Consider the following 19,453-nt stretch of genomic DNA (forward strand, 5'->3'; position numbering starts at 1 on the left):
TGAATAAAAAATTTTTATTGATATTTATAAAAAAGAAAAACTAAAAAAATTGAAAATTGAAAATATCTATAAATGCTTAAAACGAGTTGAAAAATTATTTAAAAATTTATTTAAAAAGATATTTTAGTGCCTACATTAAGAAAAATACATGTTTATAGGTTTAATCATTTAATACAATATAACACTCATACAAAAGATATATACAAAAATTGAAAATGTACATTTTTATGAAATATTATCTAAGTGTTAAACATTTTTCACAGAGAATTTGATGCTTCGAGCCATTTATTAACAACACAGAACAATTTCGCAGATTGCAATTTATTGCCTGGATTGGATTGTAAGTAATTTTTATTAATATATTTATATCATGCATTATACAACTTTAAGCTGATTTTTTTTTTTAGGACAGCTGTTGCTTTATCGAAAGCTTATTTTCCATCAACACTCTTTAATTTATTCAAATTTTCAAGACCCAAGGTATACTGATTATAATTGGTTTTATGTTTATAAAATAATAATTTGTTTGAGGAATAATTTATTTTAGTCAATGTAAATACTCTTCTAGTTTATATACATAATTTTTAAAATTAAAAATGGACATATGAATAAGGCTATCTGACGCAATACCATTTCGGTACAATCATTTAGATTTTAGACAATAGGACATTTGGCTGATAAAAATAATGTATAAACAGTTTAAAATAATATGGGCTCTAGAACAATAAAAAGTTTTAATTTAATTTTATGTACTACCAAATAATATAATATAAATATAATAGTTAATATAAAATTAAAAAAATATATTCTGGATATTTCTGAGATGTAATAAATTGAGAACATTATTGCAAAATATTATATTTAGCTATTTCAAATGAAAAAAATACATTAGTCGATATTTCCTACCTCCAAATCACATTGATACTATCAAAGTAAACAGTTCATATAAAAAAAAAAAACATGAAATATATTAACAATAATTTTTAAAAAAATTAGTAAAAATTTCTTTTGCTATTTAAATAGTTAAAGAAGTGTCAAAATATTTTGAAAATGTTAGTAGTATATGTATAGAAAATTGACATGCAAAGATTTCGTTAAAATTTAAAGTATATACAGTTATAAGTTTTTGTGTTATGACAAAAAAACTGAATCCCTTTTGTCAAAAACTGGTTTTGTCTAAAAATCTATTTTCCTTAATAAACTTTGCCTGATAAAATCTTGTCGAGTTAATATAATTTAAATTAGCTAGAGCATTGAACACGTGATATAAGAACATTATGTTACATGAATCTATTATAAAATGTTACAACCAACATTGGAACTAGTTGTATTTTAATGTCATGTCACTTGAAAATTATGCAATCTTCTTATAAGTTAGAAAAGTGAGGTGTAACCAAGTTACTTAACTTTAAAATGTGTAACTGATTTCGATTAAATTGTGTCTAATAATTATATTTTATGATTTTAGTTTGTCGACAAGTATGACTTCAGAGACCCACCTGTATTTGAATGATTCCGTGATCAATGATTATTTTAATTTAATCCAAAAACAATATCCGAGCGTTTATTGCTTTGATACCTATTTTTATGTGCGACTTGAGAAATCTAAATACAAATCAGTAGAGCGTTGGACAAAAAAAATCAATATTTTTTCAAAAAGAAAAGTATTTTTTCCTATCAATATTAGAAGAAAAAGGTTTGCACACTGGATTTTGATAACAGCGGATATGGATAAGAGACGAGTTATATATTTTGATAGTCTTAAAAATCATTATGATTACAAAATACATTTAGACATATTATCATACTTAAAGCAGGAGCATGAAAGAAAGTTGGGTTATCCTTTACAAAACTGGAGAATTGTAAGAGGTTCTAACCCCCAACAGTCTAACGGAAGTGACTGCGGGGTTTTCGTCTGCACAATTGCGGAGTATCTCGCAAGAGATGCTTCGTTTAATTTTAAACAACAAAATATGCCATCTTTTAGAAAATTGATATTGTATGAACTGTTTATCGAACAACTCATTACAGTAGACGAAGATGTGGATGAAGATTCAATCGTTGATGAAATAGACCGTATGATTAATAATTCTTTAATGAACAGATAAATTTAATTTTTAGTTAGTACCTATTATTTGTAAATAATAAAATATTAGTCTTAAGTTTTTAGATTTAATTATATCAATGTAAAAAGTTTTAGATATAACAGACATAAGCTATTGACTGATTGTATTTATGTATATTTGTTAATTAGTTTCTTTAAATGTTAAGTTAATATTATAAGTACTGATTTGTTTTATATTGTTTTATGTTTATATTGTGTACTTTTTTTTGTGGAAAATATGTTATATAAGGAGATAATAGTATTTTCGAAAACATAAGAATGTCAGATGTCAAATCCTTGTTTGTGTGTTTAAAATGTAATTTTTCAAATATTGATTAAATTACATAAGTGTAAATTTCATTGACATATCATTTAACAGTTAATGGCACACATTTTTTTTTATAGTTTTTAAAACATCAATATGACAATATTATACCTGAACAAAGAAAATCAAAATTCTTATATTGATACTTTAAAATATTATTTAGTATATTAAATGTATAGTCAAGCAGGAGCTAATAACAATACATTTCATAAATAAATAATTGTGAAAAAAACACTTTATACTTCATAACATAGTTTTATTTGGAATTTAAAAAGTTGTTAAAATATAAAATTTTATATTTATGTATATATTGTTAAGTGATTTTTGTTTTTGTATTACTATTTGAGGTTCTTATTTTGATATACTATTTATTTACTTGAAAAAGCTTGAGAATTTCCATAGTTTTCAAAATATATGGACATTTTATGGATTTTATGGATTTAAAATAACCGCAGATATCAAAGTTTTTATCTCAATAATTGACCGATTGTGAGCGCGAGTTGATGTATTGTCAAATCATAAAGACGTTCTCATGCATAAATTAAAGCTATTTAACTCACTCCCAACCCGTCAATTTTTAAGACTGGAAAATATATTATATATCAACTGTCAGCTATCTCTTGAAAGTTGAGAGACTTTGTTACAACTATTCAACACAATTTTTCCTTGCTGGGTGAAAATAGGGTTAAAGTTTATATTTCTCAAAAATAAGTTATATTGTTAATGGGATACCGACCGATTTTAAAGGATTTAACTTACAAGGCAATTTATTGTCATATTATACTTTTGAGTGCAGGTCGTCTAAATCATGAAAAACTATATTTGTCATGGTCTAAATGTGTGCGTAGTAAGTGGTTATTAGTATTTTTTAAAGATAGTCCGTGTGATAGTGATGTAAAAAATATTTGTTTGTTGACCGGATTAAACGATAATAATAAATAATATTATGTGATCTGATTTATTGTATTATTTTGCGCCCGATATGTGACAGATAGGCAACCAGGTTAATGCAATATTACTTTTTGTGCACCTGGAGTAAATCTAGAAACCTAGAAAAAATCTAAAAATGATATACACGGTTCTTTTTTATAGATATTTTAAGTAAAAATTAGGACAATATTCGATATTTAATTTAAACAATTTGTCGGAGTACCTTCACTGGATGATTTATTCCCTCAAGACACTCAAGCTATTACACTTAATTTAATTTTAAAAAAACATGCGTTATGCTTTTTGTATTTTTTTTAGTATAAATTGTATAAGAACTAGATTAAAAAAAAAAAATTAAACAAAGTGTAACAACTATTTTATGTTTTGTTGTAATTTAAAAATATTATTTGTTGGTAGTTGAAACTTTTAAAGTACCTATAAAATTATATTAATTTATAAATACAATAATTATACAATGACGTTTTTTCGATTTCTAGAACAGTTGACGCGTTTTGTAAATTAATATTAGATACCTACTCGCTTAAAAAATCAAATTTATTAGAGTTATTCATCTGAATAAAAATGAAAACACGTCAATAGATAATGAATCAGACACCATCTGATATATAATCAAGTATAAAATATGCCCAAATTACCTAATATAATGGTTGGATTAGTCATAAAAATGTTATTGAGTTCATATTAAATTTACTAATTAAAAATATTATACAGTATTAAAAATTTTACGTACATTTACCGAAAAATATTTTACGGTAAAATCCCCATCTCTAGTTCTGATAGGATAATTCCATAGTTTTCCATAGTTTTATAAATCTCTATAATATAACACTATAGCACTATAACACTATAACAACGAGTGTGCTATTACTGCAGTATTACTTGTAATATACTACAACTAATACAATCAGAATTCCCACATTTCCAGATTATCGAAGTATTATTCTGAAATTAAAATTTGAAACGATCACAAAATGAATTATTATTAATTAATTTTTAATAATAAGTATAATAATAATATAACCTAGTGTAATTATTATGTATCTTTTATCTTCATTTAGATAACTATTCTAGCAACTATCTTTTATCTTTATCTAGATTTTTAAAAAATCATCTTTATACAACAAGGTATCTACCTACCTATCGATTTGATGAATAGCGGATAGCGGACGACGTGCTCAGCCGCCCTTAGACGTCGAATATGCAAAATTCGCTGAAAAAATCGAATCCTCCGACGCATATAATCAAGACTGTATAGGTATTATGTAGTGTGTAGCATATACAGTAAAACCTCTAAATATCGGACACCAGGTCACTAGCTCATTTTGTCCACTATTTGTATTTGGAGGTGTCCATTAAGAGGTTTTGTTAGGTGACTGTATTTCGGAAGTTAAAATTTACACAGAAGTGTATGTAAACATAACTTACTTATATATTATAGTTATGATAAATTTACTAATGTTTTTACGTATAAATAATTTACATTGATTACCTGTGTATATTTAATGGCACTGCTAGTTGAAATATACACAAAAATGTATACAAACATCATTTACATATTATGTAGTTGTAACAAATTTACTAACATTGTACACACAAAATTAATTTATTTTGATAACCCCTGTATAATTACATAACACTTTCAGTCGATATTTACACAGAAATGAGCGTGAATAGTATGTACTTCAATACGACAATACTTGTGATAAATTTACCTACTTTTATATGAAAAATTAATTAACTTACATATCATGGGAAAATGTACATGGTGACGTTAGTTGAAATTTAACAACATTTTTTACAGTGTCCTTATTTAAAAGTGTTCGTATAATCGAATATAACAGTGTTATTTCTACAATACTATACAGACCTGCAGATTTAAATATTTCAAAACCCATGCCATAGTTCACGGAAATATATTATTATTATTTTATAATTATAATATGCATTACGATAAATTTGGTAGCCTCAAAAGAAAGACGCATTAAATATAATAATGACAAAAATAAGCAATAAAAAGATTCAATTATAAAGTTTATTATGATATGCACGTGGTGCCACGGTGAAAGGGTTTCGAAGGCGGTGTAGGACGGACAGACCTTTTTCTAATAAAATCAAATTTAAAAAAAACGGATAGACTTGTAGTGTAACGATACATAACAGGGCCCATTGGAATTTAGTCGGAATAACAATTCTAAAAAAAGGTGGATAAGTGGATGTCCCTCTGCTGTACAGTAGGTTACAAGTGGGTCACTGTAATGGATGGTGTTAAATTTGAATTCAATGATATAATATCATTGTATAAGAAAAACGATTCTGAGCGAAAACGGTCAGTCAGCCTATGATTTTACCAAGTATATTTGATGATATTATTGTGAATAAAGTAATTTATATATAACCTATTTACTCGGAGCCTTGTTTTAAATTTTCAATCCTTACTACAAAATAATTATTAAATATTTAATTTGATATATTTTGATAGACAATTCGAACTTTAAATGCTTATAAAAAAAAATTGTGCCTATGTATTTTTAATATTTTTCAACTGCTATTAGAACGATATATCAGGAGCCTTATATTAAATTTTCACGCTGTTTTACCCAACAAATAAAAATGTATTGATATTTATAGAAAAAAAAACTAAAAACATTGAAAACTGACAATGTCCGTAAACAGCTCAAAAAGAGTCAAAATATTTTCAACATTTTATGGTGTATAGAAAATGCTAATATGAACATTCAGTGAAATTTTCAAGAATCTACAGTCATTCGTTTTTTAATTACAATAAAATAAGAAAATTGTTACATGAGAAATCGAGTGAATATCAAATGTTGTAAAAATATAAATTTCAGACGCTCATAAAAATTTAATTTAAGTTTCTTCTAGACATTTTTTTTTTGATAAAGGTAGACAAACTTATGAGTAATCTTATATTACATTTTCAAATCTTAGATTTAAAAAGAAAAATTTTTATGAATTCTCAACTCAAAATAATTTGCTATTTTTCGTGATTTTTCCGTATTTTGTCAAAATTTGAACTTTAAATCCTTATAATTAAAAACTGTGACTAAGGATTTTTAATTTTTTTCATCTGCCTTTGAAACAATAACCTAGGAGCCTTCTATTAAATTTTCAAGCTTTTTTAATCAACAGATAAAATTTTATTGATATTTATAGAAAAAAAAACTAAAAAAATTGAAAACTGACAATGGCCGTAAACAGCTCAAAAAGAGTCAAAATATTTTGTAAATTTTATGGTGTATAGAAAATACTAATATAAACATTCAGTCAAAATTTCATGTCCCTACGGTCATTTGTTTTAGAGTTACACCAAAAACCAAAATCGATTTTCTCGAAAACAGATTTTGCGTAAAAATTCCCGTTTTTCCTTAATTTTTCTTTTGTTTTTCACGTCGCTTGTGAAAACTACTGGGAAATTTTTACTTTTGACCCCCCAAAGTACCAACTAGATTCACTTTCCTATCAGAAAAGTTACTATTGAAGAAAATCCAAGCACTTTTACTGTCCTAAAAGGTGATGACAGACACAAAAATAAAAATAAAAAATAAAAAAAAAAATAAAAAAAGGAAATAAATAAAAACTTGGTAAAGATTCATTTTATTATTTTATAACAATATAATATAATATTCTTAATTGGACATTAGTAGGCATTTAAAAATATTATTAATGAGATTTCGCATGTGGCAAATTGTTTAGTAAATTTTTACCTAGACTTCGAACCTTCTGTTTTTTTCTTTGCTTGAAGTTTTGTTCTTTTGAAGACGGTCGTCCTGCTTGGATGCGTTTAGCACCAGAAGTTATTAGTCGTTTGCGCCTGGATCTGGAAGTTGGCTGTGTTCCGATAAGATTTGCACGACGAAGTTTATTGAAATTAATATCAACCAAATCAGATAATGATGTTATTTTTTCCAATTGTTTGTTAAACTGTTTTATATTTTTGAGCATCAAACTGTTAGGGTTACTTTGAGCAATGTTTTTTATTCGGTCGATGTTATTTTGTAATACATTGATTTCTAAATTTAAATGTTGTCCATAGTCATTATTTTCCATATTTTGCGTTTCATGTTCAGTTATACTTTCATCAGTAGGTAACATAGAATTGAAAAAAGTTGACATGTTTTCTTCAGAAGTTTTTTCCCGCTTGGAATTATTAGTAGAAACGATATCATTTGCGAGGTCCATTGGTTCCATAAATGTATGATCGAAATCTTTACCAATAGCAAGGTTTTATAATTCAATTTTATGTTTCTTTAATAAATTTACAATATTTTCGATGTTAAATCCATTCAACTGTATGGCACAAATATGTTTACAAAATTTACCTCCTTGACCAAACGCACATTCACAGTGTTCAAATCCATCATAAACTTTAACTGTATTATATATATCATTATTAGAATGGGATGACACTTTATAAGATGTGTTATCGATCTGAATCACTTTTAAATCATTTGCTTTGTCACAAAATGAATTATATTGAATTTCTGGCTTTGTAATTCTATATGACGCAAATTTAATTAGACGTCTTTTATGATAATTTTCTAATACCTTAAATATAAAATCTACCAGTTCTGCCGCATTAAATGCCTTATAACGTTCCAGTACCACATCCTTAAAAATTCTTATAGATGATTCGATTATATTATTTGTGTTGTGACCGTAAGTTGAATATGTTTGTCGATAGCAAATTGCCCATTCGTTCATTCTGCTTCTTAATGACTTCATATGTTTGGAAAATTGTTCATGGTCATCATTACATAATTCATCCATTCCTCTTTTAGCTTCTACTTCATCATGAGAAAAAAGGACTGTTCTAAAAATTTAAGCATTTTAGCCTGCCTTTCAGATTTTTCTATTTGATGTTTACTCTCCCACAACCATCTCCACAAAGCCTGACAAACGTGAAATGCGCACAGTAGTAAAGTTGATGCTGGAAAAGTAGCTTTTAAAGCTTGCCGTTCTGCAGAACTATCGTCAGTCATAAATAATGATGGCTGTAATTGTCCATAAAATGCAATTTTACCTAGACATTTTTTTAATAAACTGAATGCTCGTAAGTAATCTTCTTTTGTTTGCTGCTTATGTATCACTACCCCTAAAGGAATGCCACCTACTTTTGACGCACCAAAAAAAAATGTTATGGTAGAGTTACCTTGATCACAACTGCTGCTAGAATCAACGAATACTATATCTTTCGAAAATGAATAACTATGGGCCCTTTTCATGATGGGAGTTACTATTGCAATTGTAAGTAGATTTTCTTCAATTTCAATAAATCCTCCATTTTCTTCAAACATCGACTTTTTTTCTAAAAGGACTTTGTATACTCCTGTATCACTTCTATCCCCAAAATGAGTTGACCTACATTAGAAGGAATATGTAGGTACAGTAATTATAATGCTGATAATTATAACCTAATATAAATCAATAAAATATTTAGCATATAAATCTTCCTATATGATCCATAGACAATATTATATAATAAATGTAGCATAGCCGTCCTAAATAAGGGAGGGGGGAGCAAATGGAGCAAGTGCCCTAGTGCGTACGAATTTAAAATACTATAAAACAAAAATGTTGTGATTTATTTCAGAGTATATGATGTTAGTATTAAGTACACAAATAAACAATTTGATCTGAGGTAGGTTTATTGATTATTTAGGTCTAGTTTTGTATAACTCGTTGCCTTTAAATATTGAAAAAAATATTTTTGATCATTTCACTTTAAAATCTAATAATATTAAGTACATTAAAAGAATGGTTAAAAATTGTTTATTGAGCGAATTTGTGGAAATATTTACTTTATTATGTAACTTTAATAGATGGTTATCTGTAAAATTTAGTTTTAGTCAACATGTAAAATTATAATTTATTCTCTTAATACTGGTCAATGTATCGTAAATCATTTAGCCCACCACAAGCTTTGTTTTCTGGGTTAAATTAATCAAGCTGGTAAATTATAATAATCTACCTATGTGATAATATGTAATGTATAATGTTAGTCTAATAAAAAAAAAAGAAAAATATAAATAATAATTTTTTTTTTATACTGAAAAATTCACTTATTTAAATTTGTGAATTACACGAAAATGTGTATGAAAGTTTGCAAATTCTTTTGTAATTAAAAATAAATAAAATATTTAGTATTATTAAGCCTAAGACTTGAAAATTTAACATAAATTAATAGTTTTAAAAAACGTCGAGAAAAACAAAAAAGTAAAATAAAAATCAAATAAATTGGTCCTACAGATTTGTATAATAAAAAAATAATATTTAATTAGTATGCAGTGCACCTCACTCGTAGTAATTAACAGGCGCAACAATAATATCAACTATTAATTTGAAATCCACACATATAGAAAAATACTTAAACTAAAAAAGCGGGTAAGTGGATGTCGCTCTGCTGGGTTACGGTATAATGGATGGTATTAAATTTGGTTTCAATTATATAATATTATCACTGTACACAAAAAACGATTCTGAGTGGAGATGGTTTGCCAGTCTAGGATATGTTATAAGTACTATATTAATTATATTGTTATTATTAAAAAAAAAAAATGTAGATACCAGTGGCGTAAACATAATTTCTGAAAGGAGGGGGATCAAAAAAAAAAAAAACGACAGCTAAATGGGAGGTGAGAAAATTGGAAAATCTTCACCCTCCCCAAACTTTTTCCAAGGTACCTAGTAATATATTTAACAATAAGGAACAATGAATATAATTTGAATTGATTCAAAATTCACATTAAACACAATATTTAAGATTATCCACTCCAATACTCCATATTCTATAAAGTCAAAACTTCTAAATTACAAAATGCTACATCATTAAATAAAATAAATAATAACTAAATTAACAAATCTATCTAAATTTTTTTTGCTACTTCAAAATCTATTGGAATTGTGGAAGTATAGCTCATTTAGTCGAGCCCACATACGTCATACATATTATTATATATACTATATTATGTATAGTGTCGTCTCTATAAATAATAAGATAAGCTATAAATTATAATAAAGTATAGCCATAGTATCCATAAAAAAAAAAAACTAAAAAAAATTGGAAATTTCAAATGTTTATAAATAGCTTAAAAATATTTAAAATATTTTGAAAATTTTATCATGTATAGAAAATGCCAGTATATACATTCAGTGAAAATTTAATATATAATTTGTTTTAGAGTTACAACAATTAATGTTCGTGTGATTCACTAATTTAAATAAGTGCATTTTTTCATACAAATAATATTTTATAGATATAAGAAAAGAAAATATTTCATTTTTACTAACCTCCATGTTTCAAATAGTTGATATATTTGACGATCGGTAGGATTGATTTGTGCATTAGCTAATTGTTTAATGCACTCCATATTATACGCATCGTCAATAGAACTAGTGAGTTGTACTTCGTGATATGTTTTAGCAGCAGCAGGGGTCATTCCACCATTAAAATAGGTAATGAAATTTTCGCGGACCTCCTTACTTACTCTAAGGTAGCTATATGCTTCAGCATTATAAACTCTATGAGTATGGACAAATACTACCTACCCGAAAATAAAATAAATTAAAAACCTAAAAATTAGTAAAATAAAATTATTTATTTGTTTGGAAAAATTGTCTTACCTTTATTTCTGTGTCTAAACCTTGACGCATATATTGATCTTTTCTTTGTGTGTTCACAGTATTTTTTTTTACTACAATTTTAATTGACGCATTGCAGTTTTTATCACGTAACCTTGTCAAATTAGAATTATGACTTTTATTCTTTGATGAATGTTGGCATATGTAGTCTTTACGATAAACATACATTTGTTTGTTAGGAAATGTACATCTAACTATCCAATTTGTTTTTGAATATAATGAATATTTCCGAACCCAATCATCGCAACCTTTACTGTATGAATCATCGACTTGGCAAATTTTGGATCTAATTGTAGCATTATATTCACTATCATTAACGATATAAGACTTCACTACTTGGACATTAGAATCGAAATTAAAAAAAGTGAGACATATTTGTAGATGATATAAATGTAAATAAAATTATATTTCCAAAATATCATAATGTGCGTACCTACGTAGTAAGTTACCAACTAATAATATTTAAGTGTGATAAGTCATAACTCATAAGTGTAACTGCGAAAGCAATAACTATTAATAACTTTTGTAATAGGAAAAATAATGCAATTCTCAATATACAACCCAACATTAAGGTTTATATAGAGGATACTCTCCCACCTTTAGCTATTAATATATAAATATTAAATTATACGTGGCAATTGATACCATATTTTTAATCTGTTAATGTCTAACTAAGAATATTATAATAGTAGTAATTAATATTTAAATATTAAATTATACGTGGATATATTATAAACATAAAAACATAGGAAAGGATGTAGATATCGTAGATACAGTAGGTAAAATCATAGGAATTGAATTTTAGGATTTTAATTAAGAATATTATAATAGTTTTTATTTATTTGCTTATCTAGGAAAGGATGTAGATATCGTAGACAAAAAATACAGACATTTAAATAATACTAGTATATGAACGTTATTAAAATTATTGTAATATATCTACATTCTACATATTAGATTATAAGTTAATTTTTTTATAGATATAGTCGCAAATACACTGTTAATAATATTGTTTTTACATACCTATTTTTAACCTATCAACAAAATTAGAATAAATTTAGATAAATTCATAGTATAGCGGTAAATTACATGTGCCTTTATTTGAGTATAGTGGTATATTACATAGTGGCCAGACTCAAGTAGTATCCGTAAAATAAATTTGTTTTACGAACCCTAACTGAATTCGGGATCTATTGGCCAGTCTCGAGTAGTATCCGTAAATACGCCGGAACTAGATACTTTATACATTATAGGTGTTACAATCTTCTATATAGCTTATAAAAACAGTTATTATAAAATATACCATTCAATTTTCTTATAATTGGATATGGTAACAACTCTGAACTCTGTTTTATTTTATTTGACAAACAATTAAACAATTTGTTATATTACATTAATAACTGTTTATTTTATGATGTAGAGAAGTTAATTTTCTGTACATTTTGGTACATACTTGGTTTATTAGATTGATGTCGCCACAAAATATAGATAGGTTCCTACTAAGTTAATTATAAATTATAATCTAAATATATCAAACTGATAACAAAAAAGTCACATTGTGTATTAATTGACTATCAATTAATAATTTGTCAACACTTCAACAAGAATGTTGTATTGAATTGTTGTCATATTAAACTAAAATGTTATGTTTCTGTTCTCTCTCTAACTTTAAGTTGTTACTTGTTAGTGTTTATAGCATCTTAATATTTTAATTAGGTAGGTATTTTTAAGTTGTGGTTGTTTGCATTCTTGTTAGGCAGGTAGTTGGTAGTTTAACTTGGTAGTTTTTGTCTGTTTCTGCTTTTCTACTTTTCTGAATAATCAATTATATTGTATTGAGTATTCATAATGGACGAATTCATCAAGTTTTTAAAAAATAATAACATCATTGCGGTTCTATCAAATGAAATATCTAATATCAATGAAAAGACCTCGATTCTTAGAGCAAATATTAATGATGTAAATGAAGTTGAGAATTTCATAATGCTTTACCAAGAGTTTTCGAAAACTCATTGGATTCGTGTTGGTCAGCTTGACAATCCATCAAGGTAAGTAAAAATAGTTCTCATTATTTGGTAAATATTAATATATTACAAATATATTTATTTATTTTTTCAGAGTTATGTTTCATAAATATTGGGTATGCCAGCACAGTAAAGTTAACAAAGTAAAATGTAATGAAACAATTAGAAACACATTCTGTGAAGCAAAAATAGATATACTAATAAAAAAAAACAACCGTAACACCAGAAAAAATGATGCATTTTTGTTAAGAGACCCCCCACTTTGTGCTAAAATATCCATGAATGAAAATCATAATCATTCTGTTAATACTAGTGGTTCAATGAAATTTGTACGGATATCACCTGAGGTAATCAACTAGTTTGTTATAATAAATTAATATATTTTATAATGTGCTTGTACATCAATACATGTAATAGATTGTAGAAGCTATCGAGGTATATATTAGATGGTTATACTAATATATTATGACGTATAACAAAGCCAATATATAGCATTATAGCAATAACCTATTAACTATTATTTTAGAATTTTAAATATAGAATTATGTAGGCACATATTATTTTAAAGGTTAAATTGTTATATTTTTTTTAAATATTATTTTTAATAAGACATTTTCATCTCATAATATGGTATATTTTATTAATAATTCAAAATAAATGTTAAATTAAATAATTTTGATTATTATTTAAAGGTGGAGCAAGTGTTTGATATGTATTTTGAGGATGGAATGGGTGCTGCTGAAGCGATACGCTTACATGAAAGCAAAATATTATTGAGTGAAAATTGCTGGGAGACTTTAGCAAATGGCTCAAAAAACCCAAATAAAGAAACTGTGGCATATTTACACAAAAAATGGCGAAAAAAGAACTTTGGTTGTGTAAATAACCCATTGGAAAAATTAAAAGAAAAGACTCAATCATATGCTGAAAAAGGTAAAATATTTTTTCATGGTATATATAGATAAATTTAATTATTTTAAAAAAATAATATTAACTTCAAGTATTAACTATTACTCTGGTGAGATTTGACTGTACCATTTAAATTTGATTTTTTTTTTATAGATCTAAATTAGAATGTTTTATTTTTTGTTTTTTTTAGGTACTTCAATAATAATACATGAAGTCTTGGTAATTACTCCACTGATGAAAAGAGTCCAGAATTTGTCATCCTCCAAAGAGTTAATTTTTTGTGATAGCACAAGTAGCTGTGATACTATGGAGACTACTCTTACAACAGCAGTGTCAAACGCTGGAGCAGTTCCCATAGCAATGCTTATGCATGAGGGCCAATCAAGTGATAGCTATAAAAATGCTTTTGGGCTTCTAAAAAAGCATTACCCATTATGTTTTGGTGGTAATGAGGTACTGTAAATAAACAAATATTAGTTTTTATTACATTTTATATTGAATTATATTCGTTTAAAAAGTGTCTAAAAATATTGTTAAAATGTTTAGTTATTCATATTATAGGCACCTATTGGTTTTATGACTGATGACTCTGCTGCAGAACGATCAGCATTAAAAACACTTTGGCCATCATCTAGATTACTCCTGTGTTCGTTTCATGTACTGCAAAAAGAATGGGGTTGGCTACATGAAACTAAAAATATGGTTTTGAAGGAGAAACGTTTGCCTTTAATGCGGATGTTCCAAAAAGTAAGTTATTACTTATTAATTCGCATATCGCATATCTTTTAACTGTCATTTATTTATTATTTATTTATTGCCATTTAAACAATTGACACAAAAATAATAAAAATATTTTGTAATATTTTAAAATGTAAATATTATAAAACTCATCATCCATAGTTCCATGCATAAAATTTTAAATTTTCTAATAACCAATAGATAAATACATTCATTAATAGATATTGTCCAGGAAATATGGGCTTGTATAATTTATATTAGGTATTTATTTTAGGTATTGTATGCTGCAGATGAAGTAAATTTAAATGAAGCAACTTCAGATATTCTGAACTTAAAGGATGAATTTCCTAATTTTGTTAAACGCTTTGAAAATTATTTCAAGAGAAAAAATGAGTGGGTTTTAATGTTTAGACGTGATATTATAACAAGAGGAAACAATACAAACAACTATGCTGAAGCATGCATACGAATATTGAAAGAAATTATTTTAAACAGAACTAAGGCATATAATGTAGTGGCTCTTGTTGAATTCATTTGTTATGTGTGGGAAGACTATTTGATTCTTAGAATACTAGATCATGCTCATAATCGTCGGGATAATATTCAACGAAATTATTCTAAACTTTGTTCTCGAACATTAAATTTTAATGTTGATCAAGTAACTTTAATAAGTGAAACATGTTACTCAGTACCAAGTTTTGATACTGAGCATTCTGCTGTTTATACTGTTGATATTAAAATTGGTGTTTGCAATTGTTATGTTGGGTATACTGGTGCATTTTGCAAACACCAAGCCTTTTTACACAAACATTTAAATGTATCGTTACCTAATGCACCACCTATAACTGTCACTGAAAGATATGCACTTGGACAACTTGCACTTGGTGACGAGTGCCCTTCTCAGTCATGGTTCCTGGGTTTAAAAGAAAATGAAAGTGAAAATCAATTTCAAGAAGGTGAACTTAGTGAAATTGATAATTTTAACCATGCTAGTAATCACATTGAGTCCGACCCCAAAGATACTTCAAATAAAAATGATACCAATGCGATTCAATCATTAGCTGATGATCAAGTTGCTAGTAACAAGGCAAATGATGGACTAGAAACAGAATTTTTAAGAATAAAAGAGTTATTAAATGATGTGCCATTAGATATCCGTCAAAAATTAACAAAAAAACTAAATGTGATAAAAAATGCACAACAATTAACAAAATTAATGGTGAAATGTTGCCGAGGACTAAGTGTGGCTACTAAAAGAAAGGGACAAATAAAGGTTCAACCAACTTCAATAGCTCGTCGAAGACAAGGTGTAACTCGCGGCTCTCGAAGAATTCCAGCTGGAAGACCTCCAACATCAGCTCCTCAAAATAAAGCCACTACAAAAAAAACATAACATAGGAAAAAACATTAATTTAGGACAATCAAACGCAAAATCCCATGGCAGAGGTCACTGAACGTTTTTGATATTTTTTATTGTTTGTACATAGTTTTTCTTAAATAAAATAGCACTATGTGACTTTTTTGTTATCAGTTTGATATATTTAGATTATAATTTATAATTAACTTAGTAGGAACCTATCTATATTTTGTGGCGACATCAATCTAATAAACCAAGTATGTACCAAAATGTACAGAAAATTAACTTCTCTACATCATAAAATAAACAGTTATTAATGTAATATAACAAATTGTTTAATTGTTTGTCAAATAAAATAAAACAGAGTTCAAAGTTGTTACCATATCCAATTATAAGAAAATTGAATGGTATATTTTATAATAACTGTTTTTATAAGCTATATAGGAGATTGTAACACCTATAATGTATAAAGTACCTAGTTTGGTTAAAAATTTTAATTTTGTTAATACATTTTTATTTATTTAGGAAGTCATGTTTACATTCAGGACAATTGAATCACATTCAGAGCTCAACTTATGTGCCATATGTGGTACTGTGGTGGGGGTACCTACCTACAATTGTTTTCCAGCTTTTACACCTCTAAGTACTGTGCATAGACATAAGTTTAAGATGTGAAGGGCTCATTGTGTAACCCATATACCTAGGTACCTCTGACTATGAAGGTAGGCATGTATGTATTTTTTTACTTACCTTAATGTTTGTGTACATAATACTTGCATGGCATTTTAAAAAGGTTGAATTAATTTGATTGGTTATACCATACCTATTATTAAATACACATAATTATATAGTGCTATTAATAATAAGTTTACTCCTTTAATAAATTTAATGTGTAAAAAATATTATATGCAGACCACTGATGATGTAAGTGTAGTAATAATGAATTATACAAATTGAAAATTGAAAATAATAACAGGGCTTTTCAATAATCAATGAACTAGACTACCACATTACCCAAAGCCTTAGTACCTACCTAATTTAAATAATCTAATATAGTGCAAATATTGTTTACCTGACCAGAAATAACTTTTTTTAAATATTAATATATTTAATTGGATTTATTAAGCTAAAATAAAAAAAACTATTTTAATTAATATTAAACCATTTAAGTAAGTTTGGATCTACGTTAGGAAGAAGGAACCTAGAAAGTCTGTTTAGCTAACACTAAAGGTGTGTACAAGTATAATACACTTAAGAAAAATAAAAAATAAAATACACTTACTCTCCAGTAAATAGCTTAATAGTTAAATAGTCCTTTTTATTTGTTAATTAAATAATATAATATTATAATGTTTAATATTCAAATAAATAATTTAAATCCTAATTGATAAATGATAAAAAAAAAAAGCGGGATATTTGAAATTGGCCAATGAGAACGTGGTATTCATAAAGCGCTCTGTGACGTCCTGGGTTTCCTAATACGCCCCCCGGGCGCAGCCGTCTCCACGGCTATAAACAGTATACGGTGGCTGGCTCTAAGTCTCTAACCAGCTATTACCAGGGTCGATGTACGATGTATATATACAACTGAACTAGTATCGAACACCGTGAGGCGCTCGTAGTAGGCGGCGTCAGACTAGCCGTACGGCAGACATCTGGCTACTAGCCAGATTAGTGTTCACACCTTGCTTGCATCGGGACCATATAACTTATGAGCTTAAAACTAATTGCTCCACTGTGATAAAGTTTGATTTTGCTAAGACTATAATAGAATAATAAATAATATATTCTTAGGCCACACGAGTTACGATAAGTGCCCAGTATTTTTTTGTATTGATGGGAGAGATGAAATGTATATTATTTTTGCTGTTTTGTATATGTGTTTCTGATAAAGTTTGAGTCTTGTCAATGCCTTATGGACCATTGATATTTTCTTCATTAGTGTAAGAATTGTAGTGTGTTTTTTGCAGTTATAGGTATATGTATTCATTGAAATTTGAAATATATTATCTATTCGGCCACACAAGCTGTTTGTTATTTAGTTAGTGCCTTGTTGTCGCCGCCTTATTAGAATATATATATGGATTTTTTTCAATAGTTTAAGAATTTATTGTGCTAATTTATGTTAGCGTCTGGATGTACTTTTATCAAGTATATTACCGAGGAAACAGTAGACATCTTATGAATGGACAGATTGTTTTGAGTGCAAGTGGTAGTTACCCATCTGTGATATATGCATATGATAGTTTTAGTGTGTCCTTTGGGTGTTATTGACCACTTTGAACCTTTTGGTTGTATTTATATTATGATATTTCAACATCTGGTTTTAATTATTGCATAATTTTTCATGTTTTAATATGGATATTGTATTTATTTACCGTGGTTACAACTAATACTATTACTTACAACGCCACCGCATTAGCATGACATACACATAATGGTAAATGGTTAGGTTAGAATAATGGTATGATTGAAAAAGTCAAGATTTGATTCTAGATCGCACAAAACGTCAGTTGCCTATACCCATATTATTAAATATTAATTATTATCATAATATTGTTATTAAATTATTATTACCATAATACTATAACACTAGGCTACGATTTATAGGTAGTTGATATTAGGGTAGGATTAATAACATAAAATTCCACCGGTATTTTGCATTCTTTTTTTGACCTTAAAAACACGTAAACTCAACTAATGGTGAAATCTAAAGTATACAACTATTTTTCATATAGCTACACATCAACACTGTTTACTGTTTTTTTTTTTATATTCATTATATTTTAACTACCTTCCCAGACAGCAATTTTTTGATTAATAATATTATTATAACATTGTAATAACGAATAATATTAGTATAACGTCATTACAATATGCTGTCTGGGTTATGACCATTGTTGATTATTATATGATTTTTAAAATGATTGTATTAAATATAATGTAATATACTTGTATCACACGACTTCGCCCGGAAAAAAATGAACACATCTAAAATGTGGTTCTACGTGTAGGTATGATAGTTTATGAGCTTTTGTGCGAGTAGTCAGTAGTGGTGGTGGTCACTTTTAAATCTGAATCTTTGTTTTTGGATAGTTAGTAAGATAGATAGTAAAATTATCGAATATCGAATATCCATGGTTAAAAATTAAAAATAAGAATAATTTACAAATAACGCTCGGCACTCACTATAATATCATGCAAGACTAAAATTCAGTACACAAAGATGCATGAATTTTGGAACCAGCTGCCAATTCATAAATCGTAATTATCCTTCGTCATCTTATAATATTATGTTCATTAATCGTTAGAAGTCAGAACTGTTGTCTGATCAAATATTTGTAGTGGGTATGACTATGGGTTTACTACAAATGATCTATGATTAA

The 19,453-nt window shown here is 27.2% G+C and overlaps 2 protein-coding genes and 1 pseudogene across 2 annotated transcripts; 2 read left to right on the forward strand and 1 right to left on the reverse strand.

Annotated features, from left to right (window-relative positions):
* The first annotated feature begins 467 nt into the window (after nt 1–467).
* LOC132933886 (sentrin-specific protease 2-like) lies at nt 468–2,108 on the forward strand. The gene is made up of 2 exons (XM_061000161.1): nt 468–480; nt 1,469–2,108. The coding sequence occupies exon 2, from the start codon at nt 1,482–1,484 to the stop codon at nt 2,106–2,108; it is 627 nt and encodes a 208-aa protein (XP_060856144.1). The 5' UTR covers nt 468–480; nt 1,469–1,481.
* A 4,953-nt stretch (nt 2,109–7,061) lies between these two features.
* Nucleotides 7,062–8,380, reverse strand: LOC132933935 (uncharacterized; annotated as a pseudogene).
* A 4,686-nt stretch (nt 8,381–13,066) lies between these two features.
* On the forward strand, nt 13,067–16,124 carry LOC132937348 (uncharacterized). Its single transcript, XM_061004170.1, has 5 exons — nt 13,067–13,410; nt 13,756–13,996; nt 14,163–14,425; nt 14,534–14,719; nt 14,985–16,124. Exons 1-5 carry the CDS (start codon nt 13,162–13,164, stop codon nt 16,101–16,103), a joined length of 2,058 nt encoding a protein of 685 aa, XP_060860153.1. The 5' UTR covers nt 13,067–13,161; the 3' UTR covers nt 16,104–16,124.
* Nucleotides 16,125–19,453: the final 3,329 nt, after the last annotated feature.

Source organism: Metopolophium dirhodum, chromosome 1 (assembly GCF_019925205.1).
Source record: "Metopolophium dirhodum isolate CAU chromosome 1, ASM1992520v1, whole genome shotgun sequence".
Lineage (NCBI taxonomy): Eukaryota > Metazoa > Arthropoda > Insecta > Hemiptera > Aphididae > Metopolophium > Metopolophium dirhodum.